This window comes from Buteo buteo, chromosome 24, assembly GCF_964188355.1.
Source record: "Buteo buteo chromosome 24, bButBut1.hap1.1, whole genome shotgun sequence".
Lineage (NCBI taxonomy): Eukaryota > Metazoa > Chordata > Aves > Accipitriformes > Accipitridae > Buteo > Buteo buteo.
The window spans coordinates 16,734,963-16,747,246 of NC_134194.1; the positions used below are offsets into that span (position 1 = coordinate 16,734,963).

Here is a 12,284-nt window from a genome sequence, read left to right on the forward strand (position 1 = left end):
ACTCCCTAATCACTTCATGCTTTCAAAACCCAGGTATATTTGAATTAGTTGTACAACCAAAAGAAACCTGTTTTCTTTTTAGTCAAAGAGAAAGACTATTCAAAACTAAGGGAGGGAGGGGGGGAGGTGTATATATTAAAATCTGTCTTCCTAAAGCTGGAGAGTTTTTATGAGGCAAAAAAGAAACTCCTTGCAACAGTGCAGTTTCACTGGTTCATGTCTAGTTGAGATGCAGCAGAATGAGCCTGATTATGTTGATAGTCAATGTAAAAGTCATCATGCTGCTGCAATAAACATGTAAGAAGTGATTTATTGCAGCTGAAAGTGTCCATTTTCCAAATGTATCGTAAGAGTCTGTTTTTAGATAATAAAAATTATCTTTTAGAAGGATGTAATGATACATACTTGGTTATAGGAGTAAAAGATAATAAACTGAAAATAAGTTAGTATAATCTTAAATACCTACTGAACAGCATGTATGGAAACTCTTATGGACTTCAGGTTAAATTCTAATGCACATATTATAGCCAGATTTTATGCACTCTGTCATTTTTGTGGTTAATGATACTGGCAGTGGTTATATGTACCTCCTGCAAAGCAAGATTTCACCAGTATTACTGCTACTCAGTATGCCTTTTTATATGTCATTGATAACAAGATAAAAGAATTCTCAATCTCTAGATAATAATGAGTAATGCATTTTTTTAGTATTCAGGAATGCTTTGGGTGGGAGGAGGTGAAACATTCTGTTGGCTGTATTGCACCAAAGGTGAATGGAATGGGAGAAAAGGAGGAAAAGAGCCATCTCTAAAATGTATTTGTTTTATTTCATTTAGATTTTCACACACACCTTTCTGAGAAATTGAAAGACAGACAGACAAGCTGGCAGCAGCTGGCTGAGACAAAGAACTCTCTAATACGTAAGGTTTTTATCTTGCTTAAACTATTCCTTGTAAACTTAGAACCTAGTTTAGAATTTGTGGGGTTTGCTCTGATTAATCTCGTTCTGTTTATGTTCTGCTTATTATGTATTGTGGGATTTTTTGTTTGTTTGGGTTTTTTTTCCTCCTGGGTATTTATATTCTGTTGAATATACCTGATCTCTTTACTACCTACTTCTGTTTCATGGTTGAATATTACCTTCCTGATTTGATTGAACTAAGTAAGGGTGGGGTTTTTACTGTGAGTCTTCACTGGGTGGTGAAGGAGCTGCATTTTCCCTGAGCTGACATTGCTTCATGGGACGGGGCTCATTACATGGAGAGAAAGAGAGCTGAGACATGTAAGAGATGCCAGATCTGGGTACACATAGGCGTAATTTAAAAACAATATGGTACCTATATCTAGCAGTATTTTCACAAAGGCAATTACGTATGTTTTATCCCATTGGTAAAAGCTTGCATGTGATACATGTTCCTTCAGTGATTCTTGAATCTGAGTTTCTAATGAAAGATTTAGTGATAGCTCCGTTCATCTTTAGTTTTGATTTCAATTTTTTTTATCTAAAAGTTTCAGATTCAGACAGTCACTCTTGGTGTGTCACTGAAGTTTTGTATCTTAGGGGCAGTGCAAAACTATCAGGGGGTTTTGTTGGGTTTTTTTGTTTTTTAAGGAATGACCTCATTGATAGACAATTATTTTTTTTAAAGTACCACTACTCCACATGCACACACATACCTTTTGTTTCTGTGAGAGTAAAACTCCTTTGGGAGGAGGAGGATGTTTGGAAAAAAGCTTGCAATGTACTGTTTAGCAAAAGAAAAAATTAACAAGATGTAGTAATATAAATCCAAAGACTTCTTAAGGAATTTTAGTACAAAGATAATGATTCAGTGACATCTTCCTCTTGATGTTTCTTGAATTTAAAAAATGGTTTTCATTCATTGGATATGTACACTTATACTAATTGTAGTATCAGTATGTGCCCTTACTAATTTAGCAGGGGCCATTTTTTATAAAGTCTTTTGTCCTCAACACTGCAATTTTTGCTTTGTATTTGAGTGCCTAATGAGATGAAAGATATATTTTGATATTTTATTTTTTTCTTCCATTGCAACCGTGACCTAGTACATACATGAAAGATACCTTTCCATTTGGACTTTTCGCTCAAGCACTTAAGTAAATGCTTTGCAAAATCAGGGGCCTAACCAGGAATAATATTCTGCTTGGTTAATATTTAAATGAGACATAAACCAAGGTGTTCTTGTCACCCCCAATTTGATTTTCTGATATACTTCTTTCCATAATTGCTTGATTGTTGGTAAAAACTAGTGAATGGCATTATGCTTTGAATCTCAAACAGCATCTGAGCAAATACTGGGACAGTTTCTTACATCAGATTCTGGAAAGTACTGAGCATCTGTGACCATTTTGTTGTTAATACCGCCCGAGAATGCTCAGTGTGTTTTCAAAGTGGAGATAAGGACTGGTTTCTTGTGTTTCCATGCTTCTTAGAAGAGTGGGAGCCAGAGCATTTGGTAGAGCAATTAAATTTCCATAATGCTGGTATATAATACTAAAAACCGTCCGAGGTGGCATGTGTATGGTTGGTAATAAAGATGAAGAATGGAAATGATCTTGTATATATCTCTGTATTTCTGAAGCATTCATGATTATTGGCATTGCAGAAGGGATTTTGGCACAGGTGAAATGAATGGGTTATGCTATTTAGGCCATACTAAATCTCAAAGAATAATACTTGAGTGCATTTTCCAGGATCATGGAAATGTTTTGCCCTACAAATTGCATCCATCTGAACAATGTCTTCTCTTATTTGAAGCTTTGAGACTTTTCATCAAATGTTGTTTCTCTTTGGTATAGTTCTTTTCTCTGACAACCTGATAGTCTTCCCGATTCAAACAAATTTGATTTATATATTGCTTTTAATTTTTGGTATTGTGTTTGTTCAGAGCTCTAGAAATTAAGAACAACATGAGAATGTATTAATAACCATATAGCAACTCAAAAATATTTGACAGTAGTATTAATTCTCACCTCTGGCTTGACAGTAACATGCATTTAAGAAAGTAATTGAACTGGGACAAGTAATAGGACTTGTAATTACTACAAGTAATTAGTACTTCTTATTACTTTTATGACCCTGATTACTTGGACATACTAAATCTGATATGACTTGTAAAATAGTTTGTTGCATGCTCTAAATGTGGTAAGAAAGATGCAGTGAGCTTATAGATCCAGATGTGCTGACCGGCATTGATGTCAGCCAAATCTATTATGTTAATAATTCAAGGGAACTGACTAAAACCAAGCTTTATCTCTGTTCCTTTTTAAAAGTACCATAGGATTTTTTACCTCAATCTGGATGCTGCCAAAACCAGGCAGATGGCACTAACCTTGGTTTAAAGCCTCAGCTGGCTGAGAATGCATACAAACAGTGTTGCAAAGCTTTCAGTGTGCATGTTGTGTCAACAGAAGAGGACTCTTTGTATCACCATAAGTAGAGCCCTCAGACTTTTCATTTTAAAGGTACCCAGTTACCAAGTGTGCTCATTTAGTGGGTGGATTGCTTTGCTGTGTTCTAATAAAATGTTAGGTTTCTTGATCTATTCAGCCTTTGCTTTGCTAAGGGGAAAGATGCCGCTTGTGCAGACCAAGAGTTAATGGGGAAAAAAAGGAGGTTAAGTGCTGAACATGGGTATTATAGTGGTCAGTGCTTCAGAAATACAGGCAGAAGGATTGTTGTCAGATCCATGTTCAGACTTTGGAAGGGAAAAGAATACAAAGCACCCTATAGGAAAATATCTCAATATCTCCCCTACCTAGTATTTGGAGTAGACCTAAATCTCACCTTTTCTGACTTCTTTTCTGGCAGAGGAATTCTCATTAGATTAAAAACCAACCAAACAAACAAAAAGAAACCCCAAAATATCTCAAATCTATCTCATACATCCAGAATTAAAAATAAAAACAAACAAACAAATGAACAAAACCACCCTGGGTTTCTTTTTATAGCTGTAAAATAATGTAACAAAAGCTCAGAGATTTATCAAAATCATTAATTAATGCTTTTAAAGCATTCAGATAGTAATGTTGAGCAATATATAAAAGCAAAGGAAGAAATGTAACAGTGCTCTGCTTAGAGTATGATTTGAAAAGGATGCTGAGAGGCCTGTGCTTCTCGTTAAGTAATAAAGATAAAAGGATCAGTTCCTTGTATAGTGTGTGCAAGCCAACCTAAACACTAAGGGCAATAGAAAACTTAACAGGGAGGGAGAAAGGAGCGAGTCAAGTAATTAAGAAAACATATTGCAGTGCACTAACAGTGGTTATCCAGACAGCCTTTTTTCTACCATTTCCTATCTATTGGTTCACTTTGCAGTCATCGTAGTGCAGTTTAAGCATCTTTGCTGTTTGTTTCAACATGATGATCTTGAGTAAACTGGGAGCACAAAAATCTGGACATTGTAGTGGAGTCCATAGTCTCTGAATTCATGTATGATCCTGTCAATACCAAAAAGAGATTTGAATGGCTATAGTTAACAAGCTATGTATTTGATATGTTGCTGCAGCAAGCATACAATTATCACAAAGACCTGTCATGATCTGTGATGTGCAAATAAGTTCTTAATTTTGGGATGTTATCAGTTGAATAATTTAATGAAGATAGGGATTATGCGTTTTCTGGGAGAAGAAAATGGATTGGATTTTATCCTGTGCTTATAACATTTAGAAACAAAATGCAACTGGTTGTATGGGGTTTTGATTTAGGAGAAGGATGTCTCTATGGCATGACATTTAAAATCATGAGTGAGAATAGTAGACTGGTGTCCAGCAACCTTCAGATATAAATAAGTTCGTTTACTTTGTTGCAAATTGTATTTAAATACTGTGTATGGATATTGTGGATAGCATAATTCTGTTTAAATCACAGTAGTGAGGAATTTAGTTCACCTTGATGCTTGCAATGTGGATTTGCTTTACTGAGGATTATATGGGTTTGCACTTCTGGGAGGTTTTTTGGGGGGGTCCATTTTAATGGAAATTCTTTCAAAAACACACGAGCAAAACCTGGTTTTATCATGAGATTTTAGCAATGATTTCTTTAAGTAGCCAAGTCCAGGTTGTACAATTGCTCTTCATGCAACATACTGTTTTGTTAAGAAACAATCAACAAAAGAATGTAGACCACAAAGCCAAAAGTGTGTGATAAAATAAAATAATGAGAATGTAGGAAATTCTGAGGGGGAAGTAAAACTCTCTTGCATGTTGGTTCCTAGAAGAAAACAAGCTGACAGTTCTACCAGGTGCCTCTCCTAGGAGCAGACTTAACACTTGTTACAGAATTTGTCTTGAAAACACCAGTATTTGAACTAAAGAATTTGCAAATTTGCTTGAGAAACAAAACAGATTGTGTGTTGAAAGACTGAGCTGCTAGCAAAATACTCGATCGTGTCAGATTTATACAAACCGATCTCCTGTGTATTGCACCATGTCCTAGAAAACTGGAAGCCATGAAAACAAGAACTTATATTTTAAGGAGTTCTGTGACAGCTTATAAAAAATAGCTTTTCCACTTTGTACATGAAGCTTCTACCTTAAAGAAACTGATGAAATAGGTGGTAATTTTTAACACAAGCAGTGACAAAATAAACACCATCTGCTAGTGTTGACTTATTCCATAGTATTCTCATGCTGGGTGATTTTATTTCACTTTTTTTCAGAAATAGTTAATGACACATCTGCTGTGTGGTGGAGGTGCATTTTTGGTGATTAAATGTGGGCATAAGTTTAGGGAAAACAATAATGAAACTTTTTCAGGAAACTGAAGGAAATAACTACTAAAAGGAACTTACAAAACAGATACCTATAATGATGCCTTTTATTTATTTTTTTATTTTTTTCCAATTTATTATTGGATCAAAAATGTTAAACATATATTTATTCTTTCAAAATACCTGGTTATCATGGAAAACTTCTCATGTAGTCTTTCTTTTATCAAAGCAAAAATCTTTCCACAATGACATTCTTAGACTTGTAAGCAAGTCTAGTTTTCTGTCACATCCATGAATCTGTGGCTGTGAAGGCAGAGCAGGTTCAGGTGTCGTGTGGGATCAGTGTCAGATGGGAGAAAGTATTTAAGGGAACATAACATACAGTGCCATCATTGCAACTGCAGAACAAAATAATGAGGTTTATCTCAAGATCCAGCTGAATACTGTACAATAAGAAATTCTACATTCATGCAGAGTTGTTTACTCTTATAGAGTATGTCTTTATCCTGTAAAGCTCTGTGAAGCTATCTTTCCTCCAAGCCAGGTTGTAAGACAAGATGTAATCATCTGGTGTCCCTGGGTTATTCAGACAAAGTCAGAATTCATGGTGTTTTGTATTGTGGCATGCTTTCTTCCCTTTGGTAGAGCTTGGTAGTCCTGTTGGTTTGAAGATTCCTCTCCTGTGTCCCTGAAGAGCAGTCTCTTCCCAAATTACCCCAGTATGTCCTACCTTTTCCTTCTCAGTCAGCACTGAGAAGTCTTTCTTGTGGGAATTCCTATTTAGCACTTTACTGCAGAAGCATTAACATAATGATCCACTATACAAAATCCAAGCAATTAGGCTGTTAAACCTGTGTTTACCGTGCCAAATCATATGTCTCTATGCTGTTATCAGTACAAGTAGATTTTAATAAATCCAAAAAACTAAATGCCTGGATCTCCATATGGATGGGTGGATATTTAATTTTAAGATTTTGAGATAGAAATTAAAGCCATGTATTGGAAACCTTAGAAAAAAGAACCTTTGGCTACTATATTCTCTAGTAGGTAAAAACCCCAGGATCGACTACACAGAGATATGAATTCAGATTCTTTGTCTAAAAATTTAAAAATCTCAAGTAAAAACAAATTCAATGTCTTCCCTTCCTGCCACCAAGGTCTGTTTAATGGTATGAAATCCTTGTCCTTCTTCTATTGTTTCACAAAGTGTTTTGACAAGTTGTGCAAGTAAAACTGTATACAGTATAAAAAGAAAATTGCATCTGGAAAAAACATAATATAAACAATTTTAAAAAGAATTGCCATTTCTTTTTTAGTTGGGAGTCCTGAAACATATAGTGAGTATAAATGAAGCTTTGCATTACCTTCTTATGAACACTGGCTAAGGAAATATTGATAGAAATATGTTTAAGGATAAATGTCTGTACTTACAGTTATTTTAAAACTTTTATTCAAATTTCATTCAGTTTATTATTTTCATAATGAATGTGTAGGAAAGCAGTGCCTGTGAAGTAATATGCAATTAATATTAATTGTTCTGATAAAAGGAAAAAAAGAGCAATCTGACTTAGTGGATTTTTGTCTTTACAGACTGCATAGTAATTAAAAATTGGAATGAGAATTCATGTGGGTTGCACTAAATGTGTACTGCGTATATTAGATAGTGAGCAGCTGAAGTCATCCCATGTTCCTTAGCAGTGATAAACAGATTTACATAAGTTAAATACTTATATTACAAACCTTTTGACTTGACCTGATTTGGTGTAAACATTGCATTTATGAATTATCAAACCTCTTTGAAAGACAGCCTTATGTATGTGTATTATCATTTATGTTAATCTGAAACATTTCTCAAGCTGCTGTGCATGAAGTTAGGGTGAAGAATCCCTTGCTTATTCATACCCATATGTATGCTGTGAAACTTGAATAAGGAGGGAGACAAGAAAAACTGATGTAAAAAAAATAAATTATACAGATATTTTTTATACGAGTGCCATAATTCCTTAGATTAGATTTACTTATATCCACTGCTAGGGTAAAAGTGGAGGGAGCCTGACCAGTGCTTTCTTTGTGAATTTCCGTATCTTGCTTTTATAAGCACTTTCTTTTGTTTGGATTATCAACTGGAAATATAATGTGCTTTATTCCAAACTGGATCTGCATCTGGGCCAAAATATTTATAGTCTCTAATGCCATAATAGTAAGTAAACCAAAACTGATTACATTGTATTTCTTTAATATGGAGAAGCAATGAGGAAATGATGACAGTAAATTATTTTCAACTATGTTACTTGTGAACTCTTCCCCATATTAAAGATTTTTACATTGACGATGCATAATTACATTCAGATGTTGTCAGTGGAAGGCCAAGCACTTTGACAGAAATGTAGATAGTGGATGGGCTTATGGTATCTGAACAATTAAATCTGCTTGGTATAATAAGCAGAGGTGAAAAGCTGAGTCTTACACAGCATGCTTCTTGATATCCATTTCCTTACTGGCAAAAGTGAGTTCAGTATTTTCAACCAACTTCACAGTATTTCTCCTGCCAGTAAGACTTACAGACATATCTGATAATATGTTTTCATGCTTCTTCAAAATTTATTTCCTTAAACAGGATCGTTAGGAGTTAGTATTTGATCCCAATATAATTGTTTAGAGTTTGAGTGATGATTCAGTAGAGTGAATGTGCTTCAGAAACAGGTTTTTCTGTAGTGTATAAGCTCAGAATCTGGCCATACTTGATTGTACTTGGCTCGTTTTTTTTTTTTTATTTAGAATGAAAGCTTTGTTTTCTCAGTCAAAGTCTGGGGTAGGAAAAAACATGTGCCTCATCCCACATGGCTTGAACTATTTGGTCCTTATTAATGAAAATATTGAATGTGGTGTTAATTCTAGGAGGCCCCTGAAAGGACTTACTGAAACTCACTGGCATACACTGGCATAATCCTTTTTTTTTTTTTTTTTTTTTTTTTTTTTTTTTAACAAAGCCTGATTTTTATTTTATTACATAGGATGTGGAAGTGGGAAATAGAGTGCATTTTGGAAAACTAAATGATCTGCAACTAGGAAAAAAAATCAGGTCGCCTCCTTCTCTTTAGATACCGGAAATCTTCATCTATTACCTATCTAGCTTGCGAAATCTTCAGCTTTCTTTGAGCCCTGTAATATATTCATTGTTTGGGCAAAACCGTACTGCTGCCCTCCCTCCTCTTTCCACTCAAAGGGTACTTGACGATTCTCAGGATTAGTTGTCCCTGAGTTTTGATTCTGAAATTTGACTTTGTGTATCGTGATATCATCATCAGTTTGGGGAACATATATTGGTGCTTCTTTTCAATAGTAAAACCAGCTTGTGCAGCCTCCCTCACAGCTTATTACACAGTACAGACTGAACAGCCACGTGTTCAAATTTACCGAGTGCCTAGCTTAGTCACTAGAATTGATGTATTCAGAGTAATAAAAGGCATCTCTTCTTTTAGCCACTGTCAGGCCGCCTTCTTCTTATAGAAAGCCTTGTCAGAAGTATCAGAACTGCACTTGCAGTCAAACTTTTCATTGTCTTCTACTCTTAACAGTAAGGTTCGGATCCTTCATTTCATAGATCTAACTCAGAACTAGCTTCATCGTAGGTTGGTTTCTGAACATTATGTCTGATTAAAAGTTACTTCTGTAAAAAATTTTGAGTTGCATATCTTAAAGACAATATTCAATACACCTGCATTTTTGTAGCTTAAATTTAGGAATTGTATCAACAATCTCTTGAATACAGGAAGAAATTAAGACTAAAACAGGAAATTAAGACCACAACTTCCACGACTGTGCTGTACTGCTACATGTAATAAAGGCTAAAGGATGTAAATTCTACAGAGGCAGAATTGAAATAAAGAAAGTATGTTTCACTAGGTTTAGATGAATCTAAGGAAGATAGACAGGATTGACATGTATTGATTTCTTAATTTTCTAAGTCACTTCTGTGATATGTATTATTGACATTCCTTCTAAGGTGGCTCAGAGTTGGTCAAGTCTGCAGTGTTAGGAAGTGATGTCATTTCAGGCATGCGTAGTTGTCAGAGTGGTTAATACTGCTAGTTAAGTAATGTAGTAGTAATATGAAAAGTACTGCAAATGTTAATTATTACAAAAAATTTAAATGTTGTTTGCTTTCCTTTACCGTGCTTTTTTCAGATATGTCCTTCTAAATCTGTGGTGGTAGTAGAAATCAAACGGTCTCAAAGTTAAATGTGAAGTAATAGGAAAGGACAGAAATATCTCCTAAGTGTGAGTACACAGATACGCTAAATACATGTGGAGATTCATACAGACAAAATTTGAAATCGACAAAATCTAAGCAGTTGAGCTGCTTTATATGAATTAAGAAATGTTATATAAAAAACAGCTGCTGTTGTTCACCTTCAGGTTTCTTAAGTGAAATCATTCCTGAGCAGGAGCATTTGCATTGTAGCTGGTTTGATTGGGGATATTTTGGTTTTGCATTTAAGTTACGACATTCAACAGTTCACTGAGACTTTACAGTGGATTAGCTCTCTAGAGTGAGAAGTTGGGGTAGGAAAAAGTATTTGAATTGGTAAAGCACTAGAATAGTTCTGTGATCAGTGTGTTGGAGTAGATTGTTGGAGTACAGAAATTACTATAGCCTCAAACATCCCTGATGTTATCATTCCTCCATGTTTTAGCTTTATTGTAACAATATAAAAGGTCTGAATTTGAGGTATTGTGACTTCTAAGTAAATCTTAAACTGTTTTCTTAGAAAATTTAGAGAATTTATGTTAAGAAGATGGAGGCAGCATAATTATCGAATGCTTGTACCTCTGTTTTCCTTGTCAAATTAACATAGAAAAAAATGTATTTTTAAAATTTGTAGGCTGAATATGTGTACTTAGCTCATTCTCTGGTCTGCTTTTAATTAATTTAAATGCAGTTCTAAATTTGGTTCCTTGACCAGGTCATGCTTCTGAGCATTATTTTACCTGACAATCAAATCAGCATTTAGAAATTCCCTTTCCTTCACCTTCATTGTTCTCATTATAGAAATATCCACTTCAATATTCATATTTTTTTCTAACCTCAACCTGAGGTAGGAATTCCAGGTTAGAGTTCCTGGAATTCCTGTTAACTACAGGTTTTCCAGAAGAACTAGATGGTATTATGTACTCAGACTTTTTCAAGATCCCTTTGAAGTGTTGTCTCTTATCGTTCACTTTCTGTTACATTGGGGATCTTGAGAAACTAATTTCTGAAATATGCCTTTTTCTCTTTCACCCTAGAGTGTGTTGCAAAGACCTGACTTCTCATATGCAATGAGTTAGCCACCTAAGATTAGTTACCTACCCTACTTACCTAACTTTAAGTTTGTAAACTTTTGCTAGACAGACTGCTGGAATTTAGAATGTGTTCAACCCCTGGAAAACTGCTCTGTGTGTCTAAGAACATGTTTTTAATGCGTTTCCACTAAAACTGCCAAAAATAAACTAAATAAAGGTAGTGGTTGTTTATTCCAAGCCCTGTTGATAAGAGGATTTATTAAGCCTCCTCGTTGAGGAGGCATGTAGCACAGGATTCTATGGAAAGTTATTATTTTTATGTATTCTGTAGGCTTAAAAGATACATTATAGTTTTTTTTTCCCTACATGTAAGTCCTTTGCAGTTAGCTGTTTTCTGGAGTTATAAGGGCTTCTATGAAACTGTCATCGTTAAGGTGCTGTTACTTTCAGAAGTGCCCTACCCAATATACCAGGGATCCCCCAAGAGAGTAATACAGGGCAGACCACTGTGTTCTTTTCCTGACATAGTGACCTACTCTGCTTTTATTTTTGCCATATCTGCCATAAATTTATACTGCTCAAGTTTAAGTCTCTTGGCATTAACATAAGCAGGCTAGAAATATGTTTAAACCTGATTCCCAAAGTAAGATGAATAGTGCAGCATGTGTGGTTTAGCCTGTACCATCAGGACTATAGAAAAGTGTTCAAAAACTGTTTATTCCTACAAGCACTCTTTCTGGTGTTAATGTCAACTGATATTTGCAATGATATACTTCTATCAGTCATAGATATTTTTGTCTTTTTCAGTAACATGAAGACATTTTTGAAAAAGAAGGTAGAGTAGAACCAATATTTCACTAAACCCCTAGAGTTCATTTTAGTATTTGGTTTTGGTTTGTTTGGGCTGTGTAGAAAGCCATTTCATATATAGGGAGGAGGAAGTCCATTTAATTTCACTGTTTGATGCTTTGGAGCTCAACTGAGGCAAACCTAGAATATGATCTATTCCAGAAAATTAAAAAGAATTACATTTACCTGATCTCTTTAAAGATATGTAATTTCTAAAATGAATCTGGAAATCCTAGAATTTATTAAAATATCTACTTGGCTTTCTTTAACTGTTTACATACGGGTGTTTCCGAAAAGCTGTTCTTGGATAAGATTTTAATTAGCTATTGAGGCCATCTTTAAAAAAAAAAAACAACCAACCAAACATATTTTTTACAAGGTTCCTACTACATAAAATTAGAAAACTTTGAACAGTTC

The 12,284-nt window shown here is 34.8% G+C and overlaps 1 protein-coding gene across 3 annotated transcripts in view; it reads left to right on the top strand.

Annotated features, from left to right (window-relative positions):
• TENM2 (teneurin transmembrane protein 2) overlaps positions 1–12,284 on the top strand; it is a 545,903-nt gene that overhangs the window by 220,723 nt on the left and 312,896 nt on the right. Inside the window, exon 3 of one of the 3 annotated variants that reach the window (XM_075056250.1) lies at positions 837–920. The exons of the other annotated variants lie outside the window; for them this stretch is intronic. Coding sequence (XP_074912351.1) covers positions 837–920 — 84 coding nt within the window. The remainder of the gene's footprint in view (positions 1–836; positions 921–12,284) is intronic. 3 annotated transcript variants of the gene reach the window in all.